Source organism: Felis catus, chromosome B4 (genome assembly GCF_018350175.1).
Source record: "Felis catus isolate Fca126 chromosome B4, F.catus_Fca126_mat1.0, whole genome shotgun sequence".
NCBI classification, from domain to species: Eukaryota; Metazoa; Chordata; class Mammalia; order Carnivora; family Felidae; genus Felis; species Felis catus.
In genome coordinates, this window is record NC_058374.1 from 127,789,583 (window position 1) to 127,807,697 (window position 18,115).

Below are 18,115 nucleotides of genomic sequence, written 5' to 3' on the forward strand. Positions count from 1 at the left end.
TATCTAACACAGAAGGTGTAGGGTGGTTCCTGGGAATCTGAATGTTGTTCTGATAGAAACGGTCTTTGGGGGAACATGATCTTAATCCATCATCATTTGACTTATGAGAAAAACGAGGCCCAAAGAGAAAAGTGGCTCCACTATGATCCCATAGCATCAACAGAGAAGGAAGGAATCTGGAAGAAACGGCATCTATCAGATTTCTCCCCACATTCCCTTCTGCTCAAAGACATTTCCCCCAGATTTTCTAGCCAGTTTCAGAGGGTGAAGACTCTACCAGGGCGAGAGACAGCTCTTCACTGTTTTCCCCCTCCCTCTCTCTCTCCCTGAAAGAGCTGGGTAGGAAGCAGCAGGGGCACCAGGCCTCAGGATTGGACAGCAGGAAGACCTCACGGAAAGAGGTCAGCACTTGAAAAATTCCTCAAGTCAAAGGGCTTGGGGCTTGGGTGCCACACAAGGCCCTCACTGTGTGCGTACATTGTCTCCCTGATAAAAGGGGCCGGGCCTGGGAAAACGGAGCCTGTCTCCAGGAGACTAAGCAGGCTGCTGGGGAATGCCCAAGGCCCCTCCCCTCCCCCAGGCACCAGGGCCAGGAAAGCAAGGGGGAGGGGCAGGAGTGCAGGGCAGGTGCCCAGAATGGAGGGGTGAGTCCAGACATCCAGAGCCACTCTAGGTGCTATTGGGTGGCCTGTGTGAATTGGTGAATGAAGTGAGGAGGAAGGTGACATTAGGCCTTTCCTTTCTTCCTCTCCCTTCCATCCCTGTGTTTCCCCATAGGAAACAGCCAAGGCTTGCCTTGTTCAAGGAGAGGTTTGGGGGTAGAGGAAGTGGTGGGGCCAGATGTGAAGATTTTGTTTCCCAGAGCCAAGTCTCTCCAACAGAAAGGTGTGTTGTCTCAGTTTGAGACCCCCGAGCAACTCTAGGAGGAGGGGACCAGTTCAGGCCTCCATCTTGTCATCTTCACAGTAGAGTTCTGCCAGCTTACCAGCATCCAGACACCCCTCCTCCAGGCCTTCTGGAAGACAGCCCTCAAGCATATCCAGCTGAACTGAGAAGCATGCCAAGTGGCTTCCTTCCCCTGGCTTCCAGCACTATTATATTCATCAGCAATTAGTAATTGCAATTAATTGTTAATACAGTTACCATTTCAGTGCCTGTTATGACAAGCTAAGCCCTGTCCCAGCCGCACCCGTGCCATCATCTCTAATCTTGGCAAGGACCCTTCACAAAAGATATACCATGATTCTGCCTCACAGGCTGGAATGTGAGGTTCAGAGGTCAGACCTCCCAAGGTCATGTAAGTGAGAGGGAGAAGAGACCTGGGCAGTCTGCCTTGAGACTGTCTACTAGTTTTATTTCCTCTCTGCTGGTGACTGACAACTCTCAGTCCTTGTCACAGACAGGGAAAGCTGAGAATGGGGTCAACTGAGAGGCCTATTTTGGTTCTCTGACCAGGAAGCAAGAGTGCAAAGACCAGCCTCTCACTTGGGCCCATGTTAGCAGGCTCAGATGGTGGCAACTGTCTCTCGTTGCCATCCTCCATAAGTAGGGTATCTAGATAAAGACGGGTCACCCAGTTCAATTCGAATTTGGGATAAACAACCAACAATTTGATAGTATAAATCTATACCAAATATTGCAGGAGATAAATTGATTGCTTATCCAAGTATTAACTGAGTGGAATCCAGCAACCCTGCCCCAAAGCCACTGCTGGTGAGGGCAGCTCGGCGTTCAAATACCCCCTGTAGGTGACAAAGTAGGAAGCAGAATGTCCTGGTCACCATGGGGCCAATTAGGCCCACTGCAAGGCTTTGAGGGGCCTGCCAACATGCCCTGAAGTCCTCATGCCTTCAGTCAAAGCAGCCGGAAGCAGTTCAGCTCCTCAAGTGGAGGCTGGAGCCTCAGAGTTACCAGCTGAACAATGAGGGGTGGGGGGTGGGGAGGGAGCTTGGGCAAAGCATGGGCGTCAGGTACTCTTCCTGAATTCCAACAATTGACTATTTTCTGAGAAAGACTCTCCCTGAGGGCATCCTCGATCCTGAACTCTCCCTTAATAATAAGATCAGCCTTTGGCAAGAGCATCTATTTGTTTGTTAATTAAATCATTCATGTTTCCTATCTTACCTTGTGCCAGGTGCTGTGCTGGCCTCTGCGGATACGGTGTTCAAGCAAAGGAGACCTAAACTCCACCCTCCTGGAGCCTATGCTCTAGCACAGGACCACAGCACAGGCAAAGAAACCATACACATGGAAAAACGCCTGTAAGGGAGAGGAACAGCGTGTTCTCACTGGAGCCTTGGAACATTCCTGTGAGCTCACTGGTATGGTGACAGTGGTGGCATTATGGTCCCCACTTTACAGATGAGGACACTGAGGCTCAGAAAGGTAAGGTGGCTTGGCCAAGAGCTGGTAAGCGGCAGAGCTGGGACTTCAACCCCAACCTGCCACCAGCCAGCCCTGAGTTCTCTGCATTTTACTTTCCTTCCCATTTTAACTCTCTTAGGAAACATGTCTGACATGTGTTAGGAAATCACATATTTAATATCAAAACACAGGGGGAAAGAGCAGAAAACATCCTGTTGGAGCCTGAAACTGAGGAAAATAGCCCAAAGGCAATTTCTATGAAGGATCCAATTCCCAAACCTGAGACCAGGAGTGTCTGGATGGCTACAGGAACCCCCTTTCCTCCTGGCATCTTCTCGTTCCAGCTGCCCACAGGGCTCCAGCAGGGTGGGGCCGCCTGGCTTGAGGTGGGGCACTTTCCTCTGAGGGTGAGGTCACCGGGATCCTGTGCTTGGCTGCAGTGCTGTTACATGGAGTCCTGCCACCCTGTCTCCTCCCACTGCTCTCAGACACAGGGTGTGTGCGGGTGTGTGTGCATGTGTGACCCTCTCTTGAGCAGGCTCTGCCGGCCAATGCCCTCACACACAGCACAGGAGGGCTTGTACTCAGGTGGGAAGAATGATGAGAGAACAGGGTGTCCAGAATGGTCTGAGCTGGATTCCCAGATGCCACTGACATCTGTTTCGATTTTGGGCTTGGGGCCTCCATTTTCCTTACGTATAAAATGAGAGCAGTGAAAGTACTCCATCCAGTTGTTGGGAGGACTGACTTAGAGCATCTATGGAAACCTTTTTGGTGGTACAAAGTACACAAGTGTTTGCCACATGACAATGATGAAGACATGACCCCAACCCCAAAGAGCTCATGGTTTATTCATCTGTGCGTTCATTCGTTTTTTGACCAAGACTTTTCAGCATCTATCTCTTGCCAAACACTGAAGTCCTGTGCAGGGGTCAGCAGGAGCTGTGGCTCTGTCAGAAATGCCTTTTAACAAGTACCAACCTAGCCACCCACCTGTTTTTGGTTCCCTGAGCAGGGGCCTGTGTTCTGTGTTCTGCTTCCTCACCGGTACAATTGCCCTCCAGGCCAATCAAGAAGTGCCTACGACCAGAGCTATGTTGGCAAGTGATTAGACCAGAGCTGTGTTGGCAAATGATTAATAACCAGCTCTCTGGGGAGAACTGAAAGCCCTATTTTGTAGCATTTGCCAATTTCCATGGTGTAAATGCTCTCATGTGGCCACTGTGACTTTCTGTTGGATTGAGTATGAAAGGGGAAAAAGAGGATTTCAGAATGTCACTCAAGTCACTCCTTAAGTGTCACTGTCACCATCCTCATCCGTCATTACCAATAACTCATCACCTCCAAAGTTACTCATTCAATCAACAGACATTTCCTAACGAACTACCTGCCCTGTTGTAGGTGTTGGGATACAAAGACACCACCTGGGAGTGGGACAGATGGGGTGGTCGTAGGAGGGACACAAATTATTATACAACATTTCTTGGTGAATCTAGAAATGCACAAGGTTGCTTGGATGGGTACCACTGACCATTATTGAGTAGGACAGCGTAGCCTGATACACTCCAGGCTGGAAGGATAGTAGCAGAGGGGTGTTTCAAATCAAGAATACCTTTTCATTTCCTCCCCAACAAATAAAAGAAGAAAGAAACGCAGGGAAGGGTGGAGAATAGAAGGGAAGGTAACAATAGATCATTGTTGAAATGGAATAGCAGACATTCTGGGAACAAGGCCATGGGTGAGGTAAGAAGGGAGGAGAGCCAGAGTTCCACAGGCCATTGGAGGGAGGGATTGGGGGCAAAGGCTTAGCCGCTTCTATCCCCCTCACCCCAACACCCTGCTCCTCAACCCCATCCAGCCTCTGGAGATTTTGTAGGTAAAACCATGAGCAGGGAGGTACACTCAATCCAAGCATGATTATGAGCAATCTTTTTTGGTCACACTCAATGTTTTGATTTTGAAATCAAACCTGGAATTCTGGTATATTCTGTGGGCAATAATAAAACTTTGTGCCAACTTTTTTTTAGACAATCTCAAATAGCAGCCTTACAGTTATCCTCACATACTGGAAAATAAAGAGCCAAGATTTTACACATAGGTGAGTAAAAACAGACACCCCTCGACTGCATGTATTATACTGCTGAGTCCTAAGGTAAGGTGACTTTCAGGCCCCGTTATGCTCATTAAAAGTTATCCTCCTTGGACTGGAGTGGGGGCAATGGTATGCTAATTGAACATTTACTGTGTGTTCAGCACCAAGGATATAAGGAAGAACAAGACACAGGCTTTGTTCTGGCACAAGAGACAGCCACCTGCTAGCCAATGATCATACAGTGTGAAATTACTATAGCACCATGAAATACACTTTACGTTATATAAAGGAGGTGGTTGTTAGCAACGTTGGCAGGGTCAAGGGTGTCAGGGAAGACTTCACAAAAGAGGTGACACCTGAGCAGGCTTTTAAGGATGAATGGAAATTGGACAAGTGAATGAGATAGGGAAGGGCATTCCAGGTAGCAGGAAGCAGAATGTGCTAAGGCAAATGTGTTTGAGAACCATAGGTTGTTTTTTTGTAAAGCAGGAAGTGGAGCTGGAGACAGAACTAGAGGGAGGCAGGCAAGCTGATGAATGAATCTAAACTTGAGGACAATGATGAAGCAACAGAGGGTTATAATAGGGGATGAACAGTGGGAGCAAACCGATCAGGTCTGTGTTTCACAAAATGACCCTTTGATGGTAACATGGAAGGTAACCAGGGGGTCAAGACTAGAGGTCTGGGACCAGTGAGGCTGCTGGAAAATTCTAGGCAAGAGAAAGAGTGGGCAGGCAATAAGGCTGAAGAATACTGAGCCTGAGATTCATTTATTTTATTTCTCCTTTCCCTTCGTTCTTGTGGTTCTTCAAGATTGATTGGTCTCCCCTCATCCCAGAGGATAGCACCAACTTGAGTTCAGACCTGTTACTGAACTGGGCTTTACGGAGGCTGGCCCAAAGTTCCCCAAACACTACTGCTGTAGCTGGGCTCACCTCCATGGCCAATCCCAAAAGGTGGTAGGATCTTACAAAGTTCAGCCATGAGTTGTTTTTCCCAGCAAAGGTGGCTTTGGGGCCCTCTATTTCTCCTCAGAGGATGAGAAGTCCTTCTCCCTGGGTCACTCAGCAGGTAACAGATAGTCCTTGGGGGACCCAGGCTGGTTCAGAGAGTCTGCAAGCTGGCCTCTGCCAGGAGGGGGAGCGTGGGGGCTTCCTGCAAACTCCCTCAGCACAAGGAAACTTGATTCTGCAGGAAGGCCCAAGACCCAGAATGGGAAGACAGAGGATGTGGGACTGAGAACAGAGAAAAGGGAGCAGCATTGTTCCTGGTGGGTTCACTCTCAGTCCAGACAGTGGCTATCTCCCCCTTCATTATCATCTCAAAGGGGGGTAAAAAAGGGGCCCTGTGAGCTGGCTTCTCCCCTTTAACAACTTCTTCCTCTCAGGAGACAGTTTGCACAATGGAGGAGGGGCCGGGTGGGGGCTGACCCAGGCAGCCCACACTCTGCCAAAGCTGCCCGGGACAGTGGGGCTGGCCCGCCACCTGCTGGCCACTCCTGGTGGCGGGGAACAAACATCTTTCGGAACTCTGCAGGGGCAGACTGGGATTTCCCAGGCAGCCAGCATCAATCTGGAGAAAGCTGGGAATGTATTAAGATTCAGAGAGGTTAGGAAGCTGAAGAAGAATCTAGGATGGAGTTCTGCAGAAGCTGATGTGTCCGCAGGCAGGAAGTCCCCATCACAAACATCCAGTGGATGCAGAACCAGTTTCCAGGAAAGTTAATGTGCCTCAGTTTCTCCATTCTCCCCTTTTTTACTCACTGAAGGGCAAGAGAAATACTGCTGTTTGGAGACCTAATTAAAGTGTGGGTATAAGAGGCATGATTGACACAGACTGGGAGACACTCCTCTGGCCAAAATCATGCCCCCCATCAGCATACACAGCCTAAAATTCACACATTCACACATGGTCTTCAGATTAGAGAGATGGAAACCAAGTCAAATTTAAATGTTACTTGGATGGGTGAAATAGGTGATGGGGATTAAGGAATGCACTTGTCATGATGCACAGGATGATGTACAGAATTGGTGAATCACTATGTTGTACACCTGAAACTAACATAACACGGTATGTTAACTAACTGGAATTAAAATAAAGACTTAAAATAATAAACGTTACTTGGGTGAGGCCATTGCATTTTGGCCTCGTTCGCTTGCCTGCACACCATACTACTACATACCGCATGGGCACCGGGAGGACAGAGATTAATTAATAAGACCCAACCTTATTACTCAGGAGCTAACAAGCACAAGTGACCAATAGAAAACTGCACAACAGGATAAATCCTAATCCACTCTGCCCATTATTGGGGATGAAGAGATTAAACAAACATGATTATGAGGGGCTGCCATCAAGATGATTAATGTCGCATAGGTCACAAAAGTCTGCAATAGCAACACACACGTAAGTAGCATCTACTGTCTACCAGACACATCCTAAGCACTTTTATATTAACTCAGATTTTAACCCAATTGCATGCATTAACTCTACTAGGTAGGTACTATTTTATTCCCATTTAGGTACAGTAACTTGCAAAGGTCGTTTGGCTACTATGGGGTACAAATGGGATGTGAACCTAGACAACTTAGATCTGAAGTCTGTGTTCCTCACCATTGTACGGTGCTGTCATTTATCAGCTCACCCTCCAAACAGAAAGTAACTTTCTTGATAAATAGGTTTTTAAATAACCCCTGACCATTGCCATATCATGGCAAACCCTGGCTGAGGCCGTGAGGCCCATGGTCAGCACGGTACGGTCAAAACCAAGGTCAAGTATGGGGCTGAAAAGAAACAAGAAGACTGCAAAGGCCATGCAGGCATTTTGATTAGTGGGCAGACAAGCAGCAGGGTTGCACAGGCAGCAGTGCCTGGAAGCAAAATCTCTGCAGAAATCAACCACTAAATTCAGAACCTAAAGATGCTGCTTTACATAAGCGCATAAACAGATAAACAAGGCTTCATGAGGAGAGGCTTCAAGCAAGCAGCAACACTGAAGATAATGCAGACTGGATCAAAACAGAGGCCATGCCCATGATCTCACCTTGCTTAAGATGAACTAACTTTTTAGCAGGAAAGTAAAGACTGCTGTCTACACCTGCTGAACATGCTTCCATGTTGACTGTACTGAATATCATACACTATAAATATCTCCCATTCCAAAGTACAGGGTCAGTCATTCCCAACCTGAGTTAACATCTCAAGTGAATGTGAGTGTGCACATGCATGTTAGAATAACAGAGCCTATGACATGCTCGGTGAACTGAATGCATTAACTTATTCACCTAAGACCTATTTACCAGGTGCCTATGATGTGCCTACTACGTGGCAGCCTTTGAAGACACACGCGTGCAACCTTGCTCTCCAGCCCCATGACCATTTATGAGTCCACTGTCAGAACCGCCCTGGATGGAGTGCTTCCAGGTCTCCACACTTGGCATTATTTTCTAGACTGCAAATTCCATGTCCCCAACTAGGACTGATCATATTTAGCACCCTCTCCACCAAATATTTGGTGTAGAGACCTATCCTCCAACTTCAGATCCATGTGAGCAAGGTCTGCTCACCACTTACCTGAGCACCTAAGGCTGTGACTTGCACTCCACTGGTGCTCAGTAACTATTTGTAGAACAGTTTCAATGACCTTGACATGTCCAATCTCTGACTCTGGAGAGCTTACCATGGATCAGCATGCCTAACAAGAGACTGGAAGGCATATCATTTCTGCCCATGTTTGATGTTAAGAGAACAGGTTCTGGACAAACTCAGGCACTCTGGTCTCAAGGGTGTTAGATAAGGACTGTGGGTCTCTGTTCATTTCTTTTACCCTCATAACAACCTTACTGAATGGATGGAGGATGGCTGAGGCTGAAAGAGGCTAAGCAACTTGCCTGAGTTATTTTGGGTTTTTAAAGTTTTCCATTCTTAGGAAGGTAATATGGTATGTATACCATATATTATATAACACTTCTGATGAGCTCTGAGCGGTACCCCATTGCAAATGTATTAACATGTAAATCAAGGGGACGCCTGGGTGGCTCAGTTGGTTAAGCATCCGACTTTGGCTCAGGTCATGATCTTCCAATTCCTGGGGTCAATCCCCGCATCGGGCTCTGTGCTGACTACTCAAAGACTTGAGACTGCTTCAGATCCTATGTCTCCCTTTCTCCTTGCCCCTCTCCTGCTCACACTGTCTCTGTCTCTCAAAAACAAATAAACATTTAAAAATTTTTTTTTAAAAAAAAGATGTAAATCAAGATTGCCATAAATCATTTACGGTCAGACACAGTGAATGGTATAACGAAGACTGTTAGAGTCTCACTTTCCCTCAGATCAGGCTTTGCTGCCACATGGATTATAAAATATTTTCCAGTTTTCAGAGCTTTTTGGATTTTTGGATTTGCTGGCAAGGGATTGGGATTGTAAACGTAAAGCACGAAACAGGTGCCATGGTGCCTGGCATGCAGTAGCCACATAGTAAATGTAGTTTCCTGCCCTCTGGCCAGTCTCTGATACTCTGATCAAACCTCTCAGCTTTCCCCTCTCTTCCCTCCCCCAGGAGTGAGATAAGCCCCCATCACCTCTCTTGCCCCTAGGCAGATTCTGGCTTACCAATCTGTGTGGGCATCATCAATCACCAATAGGATCCTGGGCCTTTGAACAACGGGAGAAGAGGGACCCGGAGGCTCCATCAGCCCTGAGGGGGCTGCTGAGGTCTGCTTCATGGCACTGGAGAAGGAGCTGAAGAGGCTGGATCCTGGAGAGGAGAAGGAGGCTGCCAGGGGCTGGGGGTGCCTCCTCTCCATGGCTGGGGATGCAGGGGAGCTGGTAGAGCTGTCTGGGCGCTGCAGGTCTGTCATGTAGCCATTAGGCAGGTTGGCCACGAAGCTGCTGTCAGAGAGGCGCCGCCGGAGGAAATTCATGGCTACAGATGGAAGAGGTGGCTTGTTCCCACACAGACTTGTCTAGGTGAGGCCCAGAACACAGGCGGCCAGGGATAGGAGATGGTAGGGTCTTAAGCCGGAAGAGCCAGGGGAATCCTGCCCAAGTAGGCTTCAGCTGTCTTTGCTAACCTGTGGAAACAGGCCAACACACACATTAGTGGAAATGACCTCTGCCCTGTAAGAGCAAACAGATATGGCGCCTTCCTGCCCCACTGCTGGGGGCAGTATCAAGTGGGACATCTTTTTGGAAAAGAATTTGGCAACATGTAATCAGAGCATAACCTTTTAACCTACAATTTCCATTTTCTGGAATTCTCCCCCAAGAAAGGAATCTCAGTTACAGAAAAAGCCTCCTGCACAAATATATTTTTCACAGCATTATTTACACTAGCAAAATATTGGAAGGAACTTTAATCTTCAGTCACAAAATAATGAATAAATAAGCTACAGCACACTCAGTGAAAATTTTTGTGGCTATTAAAAGAGGGAACATAAAAAGAGCTTTTAGTACCACAGAAAAAATTTCATGTTGTACTTTGAAAGATCATGCTACAAGTTTATAGGTACAGAATGACTACAACCACATAAAAGATGAAACGACATAACTGTGAATAGAAAATACATTGGAATGTTAACCACAATTATATTGGGGTAATGTAATTACATGGCTTTTTTATTCTTTTCCACTTACCTATCTTTTCAAGACTTTCTAGAATATATATTGCTGTGGACTGAACTGCGTCCCCCAGTTTTCATATGTTGAAGCCCTAACCCCCAATGTGCTGTTAATTGAAGATGGTGAACTTAAGGAGGTAAAGTTGGATGAGGGGGCGCCTGGGTGGTCCAGTAGGTTGAGCGTCTGATGTTGGTTCAGGTCATGGTCTCACAGTTCTTGGCTTTGAGCCCTGTGTTAGGCTCTGTGCTGACACCCCAGAGCCTGGAGCCTGCTTCTGATTCTGTGTCTCACTCTCTCTGCCCTTCCCTGGTCACACTCTGTCTCCCTCTCTCTCTGCCCCTCCCCTGCTTGCACTTTGTCTCTCTTAAAAATAAATAAACATTAAAAAAAATTAACATTAGATGAGGTCATGGGAGTGGGGCCCTCATGATGAGATTAGTGGCTTTATAAGACGACACACTAGAGAGCTTGCTCTCGGTCCGCCAGGCGAGGACACAGAGAGAAGGAAGCTGTCTGCAGGCCAGGAAGATGCCCTCACCAGAAACCAGCCACGGTAGCACCATGATCTCAGACTTTCAGCCTCAGAACTGTGAGAAAATAAATTTGTTGTTTAAGTCACACAGTCTGTGGTATTTTATTATGGTAACCCAAGCAGACTAATACACATATGTACAGCTTTTCTGAACAGAAGAAAATAAGTTTAAAAAACAACAACAACAGATTATTCATTGGAGATTGAAATATCCCACTGAGAAAAATGATCATTCAAATGATGCAGTCAGACCCCTCATATTTTTTTGAGATTTTATATTTTTATTGAAGTAAAATGTACTTCAACTGAGATGCACAGTCCTCAAGTGTACAATTCTTTGAGTTATGATAAATGAATACACCGGTACAAGATTTATTATACTTACGTCATCTCAGAAAGTTGTCTTGTGCCCCTTTCCAGTTAATCCACACGTCCCCATAGGCAAATGCACTGCTGATGTCTGTCACCATATATTAATCTTGAACTTCATATAAATGTAATCATATGTATGATTCTTTTGTGAAGGGCTTCCTGCCCTCAACACAGTGGTTTTGAGACTTATCTAGACTGTATGTATCAAGAGTCATTCTGTTTTTCATTCCACTGGATGAATAAATGACAAATTTTTATAACCTCTCCTTTTGATAGACATTTGAAATGTTTCCAATTTGGGGGTATTATGAAAAGAATTGTTGTAAGGATTTTTTATTTAAGTGTCTTTGTGGAAAAAGAAAGAGTGAGAGGGAAAGAGAGTGAGAGGGAGATTTTTCTTCGGGAAAATATCTAGAAGTGAATTTGTTGGATCATAGCGTAGAAACATGTTTCCCTTTACAAGAAACTGTCATAAAGTTTCCCACAGTGGTTATGCTGTTTTCACATTTTATTTCAAAGTTCCAATTGCTTTACACCCTTATCAACATTTCATTGTCAGTCTTTAATCTTAGCCATTCTGATCGTTCTTGAGCAAATGGCTAAAAAAGAATTCTTGAGACGTCTTTGTTGCAAAAGGTGATTTTATTAAAGCACGGGGACAGGACCCATGGGCAGAAAGAGCTGCACTGGGCTTGTAAGGAGTGACTGATTATATACTTTTAACTTAGTGGGGGGTGAGGGATATCTTAAGTTTCTAAGGAATTTCAAAGCAAGGCTTGCAGGATGTTGAGGGGCTAGCTGCTATTAAGATACGCTTGCTTTTAGTCTTTAATAAAACAAAAATATTAAGGAAGTAAGGCAGCCATGAGTCGCTTGAGGAATGTCACATTCTGCATGTTTCAGGTGTCTGTCAGTGGGTTGCCAGCTGTGAGATTTAATTTGAGCTACATTTCTCTTGCCTTTGTTTCCCTCATCAATTCCAGAGGGTGTAAAATAGTGTCTAATTGTGTTTTTAATTTATTTTCTCTGATACCTGATGAGATTGAGCAACTTCCATGGGTTTACTTATCATTAATATATCTTCTTTCATGAAGCGTCTGTTCAGGTCTTTGGCCCATTTTTAAAAAAAAATTTTATTTAATTTATTTTTTTAACTTACATCCAAGTTAGTTAGCACATAGTGCAGCAATGATTTCAGGAGATTTCTTAATGCCCGTTACCCATTTAGCCCATCCCACCTCCCCAAACCCCTCCAGTACCCCTCGGTTTGTTCTCCATATTTAAGAGGCTCTTCTATTTTTGTCCCCCTGTTTTTATATTATTTTTGCTTCCCTTCCCCTATGTTCATCTGTTTTGTATCTTAAAGTCCTCAAATGAGTGAAGTCATATGATATTTGTCTTTTGCTAATTTTGCTTGGCATAATACACTCTAGTTCCATCCACGTAGTTGCAAATGGCAAGATTTTATTCTTTGTGATTACTGAGTAATACTCCATTGTGTGTGTGTGTATATATATATATATATATATACCACATCTTCTTTATCCATTCATCCATCGATGGACATTTGGGCTCTTTCCATACTTTGGCTATTGTTGACAGTGCTGCTATAAACATTGGGGTGCATGCGCCCCTTCGAAACAGCATACCTGTATCCCTTGGATAAATACCTAGTAGTGCAATTACTGGGTTGTAGGGTAGTCCTATTTTTATTTTTTGAGGAATCTCCATACTGTTTTCCAGAGTGGCTGCACCAGTTTGCATTCCCACCAGCAGTGCCAAAGAGATCTTCTTTCTCCACATCCTCGCCAACCTCTGTCATTGCCTGAGCTGTTAATTTTAGCCATGCTAACTGGTGGGAGGTGGTATCTCATTGAGGTTTTGATTTGTATTTCCCTGATGATGAGTGATATGAGCATTTTTTCATGTGTCGGTTGGCCATCTGGATGTCTTCTTTGGAGAAGTGTCTATTCGTGTCTTTTACCCATTTCTTCACTGGATTTTTTGGGTGTTGAGTTTAAGTTCTTTATAGATTTTGAATACTAACCCTTTATCTGACATGTCATTTGCAAATATCTTCTCCCATTCTGTTGGTTGCCTTTTAGTTTTCCTGATTGTATCCTTTGCTGTCAGAAGCTTTTTATTTTGATGAGGTCCCAATAGCTCATTTTTGCTTTTGTTTCCCTTGCCTCCGGAGACGTGTTGAGTAAGAGGTTGCTGTGGCTGAGGTCAAAGAGGTTTTTGCCTGCTTTCTCCTCAAGGATTTTGATGGCTTCCTGTCTTACATTTAGGTTTTTCATTCATTTTGAGTTTATTTTTGTGTATGGTGTAAGAAAGTGGTCCAGTTCATTTTTCTGCATGTCGCAGTCCAGTTTTCCCAGCACCACCTGCTGAAAAGACTATCTTTCTTCCATTGAATATTCTTTCCTTCTTTGTCAAAGATTAGTTGGCCATATGTTTGTGGCTCCATTTCTGGGTTCTCTATTTTGTTCCACTGATCTGAATGTCTGTTCTTGTGCCAGTACCATACTGTCTTGATGATCACAGCTTTGTAATACAGTTTGAAGTACAGGATTGTGATGTCTTAGGCACATTTTTAAAATGGGAGTTGTTTATATTTTTATTATTGATTTGGATTATCTGACTAGGAGTTCTTCATACATTCTGGATATAAGTCCTTTGTCAGATATGCATACTATGAACATTTTCTCTCAGTGTTTGGTTTGCCACTTTATTTCCTTCATGAACAGAAGTTTGACAGAATAAATAACTCTTACAAAAAAGTGTTTGTTGTTTACTTGAAATAAAAACATCCTAATGAGAAAAAAAATTGTATCATAGGATAAGACTATACTTCCATAGCTTGGTTATTAAGAATATTTTCATATACATACAAAAATGTATATATACACATATAAGTATACATATTTGTATGTACATATATGAAATCTGTTATATATATATATATATCTGCAGATGTTTTGATAAACAAAAATTTAAAATTTTTATGAGGTCCAAGTACCATATTTTTCTTATGATTAGACCTTTCTGTATCTGCTTTTAAAAATTTTGCCCACCCCAAGATCATGAAGATATTGTCTTTTAATTTCTTAAAGAAACTTTATAGTTTTAGTTTTTCTGTTTAGGTCTATAATCCTTCCAAACTTGATTTTTTTTAATTAATTTATTTTGAGAGAGAGAGAGTGAGAGATAAAGAGTATGCATGCATGCACACGTGAGTGGGGGAGGGGCAGAGAGAGGGAGAGAAAGAATTTCAAGCAGGCTCCACGCTGTCAGCCTGGAGCCTGATGCCAGGCTGGAACTCATGAACTGTGAGATCATGACCTGCACGGAAACCAAGAGTCAGATGCTTAACCAACTGAGCTACCCAGGTGCCCCCAAACTTGATTTTTTTGAGTGGTGTGAGGTAAAGTTCATTTATCCAGTTTTCCAGCACTATTTATGAAAAGATTTGTTCCCTAATGAATTGCTTTGGTGGCTTTATTGGCACCAATGAACTGTATCTGTATGGGTCTATCTCTGGACTCTTTATTATGCTCCATTGATCTGTTTGTCTGTACACAGTCTTCATAACTGTGGCTTTATAGAAAGACCTAAAATCATGGAAAATGAGTCCTCCAACTTAGATTTTCTTTCTCAAGATTGTGTAGGCTAATCTAGGTCCTAAGTTCATATGCATTTTTAAAATCAACTTGTATGAAAAAGTCTGTTTTGGGATATGATTTGGGATTGTATAGAATCTACAGCTCAGTTCGGGTAGAAGTGACATCTTAACACTTGAATTTTCCATTTCATGAACATGGTAGAGCACTCTACTTATTAAATCTTTAGTTTCTCGGGGCACCTGGGTGGCTCAGTTGGTTAAGCGTCTGACTTTGGCTCAGGTCATGATCTTGCCATTCATGAGTTCGAGCCCCGCGTTGGGCTCTGTGCTGACAGCTCATATCCTGGAGGCTGCTTTGGATTCTGTGTCTTCCTCTCTCTCCGCCCAGCTTGCTCTCTGTCTCTGTCTCTCTCTCAAAAATAAGCAAACATTTAAAAAAAGTTTTAAAAATAAGTAAATAAATAAAATAAATCTTCAGTTTCTCTCAGAAATATTTTGCATTTTCCAACTTTGGAGTGTTGTACATATTTTATTTAACTGATTCCTAATAATTTTTGTATTTTTCTTATTGTAGTTTAAAAGACACCATTTTCTAAGTTTCACATTCTATTTGTTTACTGCTAGTATCATGTATTTGCCAATTATTGTCAATATGCTGATGCGATTAATTCAATTTTTGTTTCTAGTGGTTGTTTATAGATTTCCTAAGATTTTCTTTTTAAGTAATCATGTCATCTACAAATAGAGACATCTTTCCAACCTTAGTGCCTTTCTTTCTTTCACCTCTTCTATTAAAGTGCCTAAAACCTCCACCACTGAATAGAAATGAATAGAAAGTGGACACCTTTCTTTTCCCAATCTTAGGGAGAAGATGTTTACCATCTCACATTACTAAGATGATAGCTACAGGTTTCTGTAAATGCACTGTATCAGACTGAGACAGCTCCCTGGTAGTCTTAGTTGGTTGAGAGTTTTTATCATGAATGGATGTTGAATTTGCCCAGCGATTTTCTAAATCAATTAAGAAGACTATAGTTTTTGTTTAGTGTGGTGATTTTCCAATGTTAAACCAAACTTGCATTCCTGAGATAAATCCCAGTTGGTTATAGTGAATTACCAGTTTCATGTATTGCTGTATTTAATCTAATAATATTTTGTTGAGGATTTTTGCATCTATGTTCATGAAAAACATTGGTCTGAAATTTTCTTTTCTGGTACTGTCTTTGCTAGATGTTGGTATCAGTGTAATACTGAGCTCACAAAATATATTGAAAAGTGTTCCTGCCTTTTCTATTTTCTGAAAGAGTTTATGTAATATTTGGTGTTGTCTTTTTTACTTAAATTATTTGAAGAATTCAACAGTGAGGCCATCTGGGGCTGATGTTTTCTTTGTGGAAAAGTTTTTAATAATGAACTCAATCTATTTTATATATCTATTCACAGTCTCTGCTTCTAATTCAGTACTGGCAATATGTGACTTCAAGCAATTTGTCCATTTCATCTTAGTTATGAAATACACTGGCATAAAATTATTCATAATATTTTTTATTATCCTATCATTTTAGGATATGCAGTGATTTTCTCTGATATTCTTTTTTTTTCATGTTTATTTACTTAGTTTTGAGAGAGTGAGTGAGTGAGAGAGAGAGAGAGAGAGAGCACAAGCAAGGGAGGGGCAGAGAGAAAGGGAGACACAGAATCTGAAGCAGGCTCCAGACTGAGCTGTCAGCACACAGCCTGACACGGGACTCGAACCCACGAACCACAAGATCATGACCCGAGCTGAAGTCAGATGCTTAACTGACTGAGGCATCCAGGAGCTCCTCCCTGATATTCTTGACACTGAAAATTTGCTATGTCTGTCTTTTGGATTAGTCTGTGTTACTAAGAATTTATAAATTTTGTTAATCTTGTGAAGACCCAACTTGCAGACTTTTCAATTTTCTCCATTGTTTGTTTTCTATTTCATTTGTATTGGAGTCTTTACTACTCTCTCTCTCTTCTTACTTTGGGTTTAAGAATTCAATTGTTCTTCTTTCTAGATTCTTAAAAATGTAAATCATTAACTTTAAACCATTTTTCTTTTCTAATATAATCATTTAAAGCAATGTATTTCCCTCTGTGCACTGTTTTGGCTGCATCTCAGAAATTTGACATTTCATTATTTTCATTATTGTTCAATTCAAATTATTCTTAATTTCTTTGTGATTTATTTTTGATTCATGTATTATTTAAACATATGTTTAGTTTTCAAATTCCAGTACTCCTTCCGATAATTTATTATTGTTGTTTTTAATATGATTCATTTGTGAATAATAAACATAGTCGATAAGGTTTTAATCCTTTGACATCTCTGACATTCATTGAGATTAATGTTATGGCTCAGTATATATATGGCTCAGCTCCCTCTGCACTTGAAAAGAATGGATATTCTGTAGTTGTTGAGTGTAATGTTCTATAAATATCAATTAGATTGCTGTAAGTCAGGTTCCTCAGCCAGGAAGCTGACTCCCGCTATGGTGATTTGCAAGCAGGAAGTTTATTGGAGAATGCTCCCAAGATTAACAACTCTGGGCAAGTATGAAAAGCAGAAATGAGTTGAGCTGCAATACAGTTTTAACAGAAGTGTCAGTCAATCTCACTGGGAGCAGGGAGCTAGGCATCTCTTTGGATTCCTTCATTTTCCGGCCACTTTGTTAGTCTATACTCTGTCTGCTGACTTGTCAAACCAATACAACTGCAGCTTTCTGCTTTGGTTTAGCTGCTCCAAGTCATGTGGATTGGGGATTGCTCTCAGAAAGAGTCACATCAATGTAGATCTCACCTAGTGCTTCTTTCAAGTGTCAAATCCCCTGTAGAGTCTACCTACTTTTTGCTTCTCTCTGGGAACCTAGAGAAACCTAGTTTCTTTTAAATATTTTATCCCAAGTTTGTAATTATCATCTATGAGAGCTCAGTCTAATACAAGCTACCAAATCATTACTAAGTCTGAACTCTTCCATTTTTAAAATACTGGATAGAAAGGTTAATAAAATACTAGAGGTGACAGGACTTCAGAGATCATTTAACAACCCTGTCTAAGGAGCTCTGGTCAATCTTTATGCTGGTGGGAATTCCACACCTGCTGGAGAATCACCTCAGTATCCTTTGACCAACTCCAATGTTAGTCAAAGGCTCTTCCTGTAACTTCTCCCCACTGCAGGCCCCAGTGGGAGCTTACAGTCTGGCAGAGGGAGGCATATCATAAACAAGCGAACACATATTCACGGATTGGGGCAAGTGCTAGCACGGAATACACAGAGTGCGGTTGCAAAGATTAACGTGGCGGTGGGGCAGGGAAGGGAACCTTTAAGCTGAGACGTGAAGGATAAGGGGAAAGAGAAGTATGTATGCAAAGGCCCTGAAGTAGGAAAGAGCTAGGTGCATTTGGAGAACAGAAGGAAGGCCAGCGCAACTAGGAAACAAGAAGGATATTTTTGTAAGAAAATGTTTAGAAAAGTAGAGGGACAAG

General features: G+C 42.9%; 1 protein-coding gene across 2 annotated transcripts in view; it reads right to left on the bottom strand.

Annotated features, from left to right (window-relative positions):
• Positions 1 to 18,115, bottom strand: part of SYN3 (synapsin III) — a 465,836-nt gene that overhangs the window by 416,007 nt on the left and 31,714 nt on the right. For both annotated transcript variants that reach the window (XM_023257413.2, XM_019835455.2), the window contains exon 2: positions 9,068 to 9,528. In XM_023257413.2, the coding sequence (XP_023113181.2) occupies positions 9,068 to 9,378 (311 nt within the window). In that variant the 5' untranslated portion in view covers positions 9,379 to 9,528. The remainder of the gene's footprint in view (positions 1 to 9,067; positions 9,529 to 18,115) is intronic.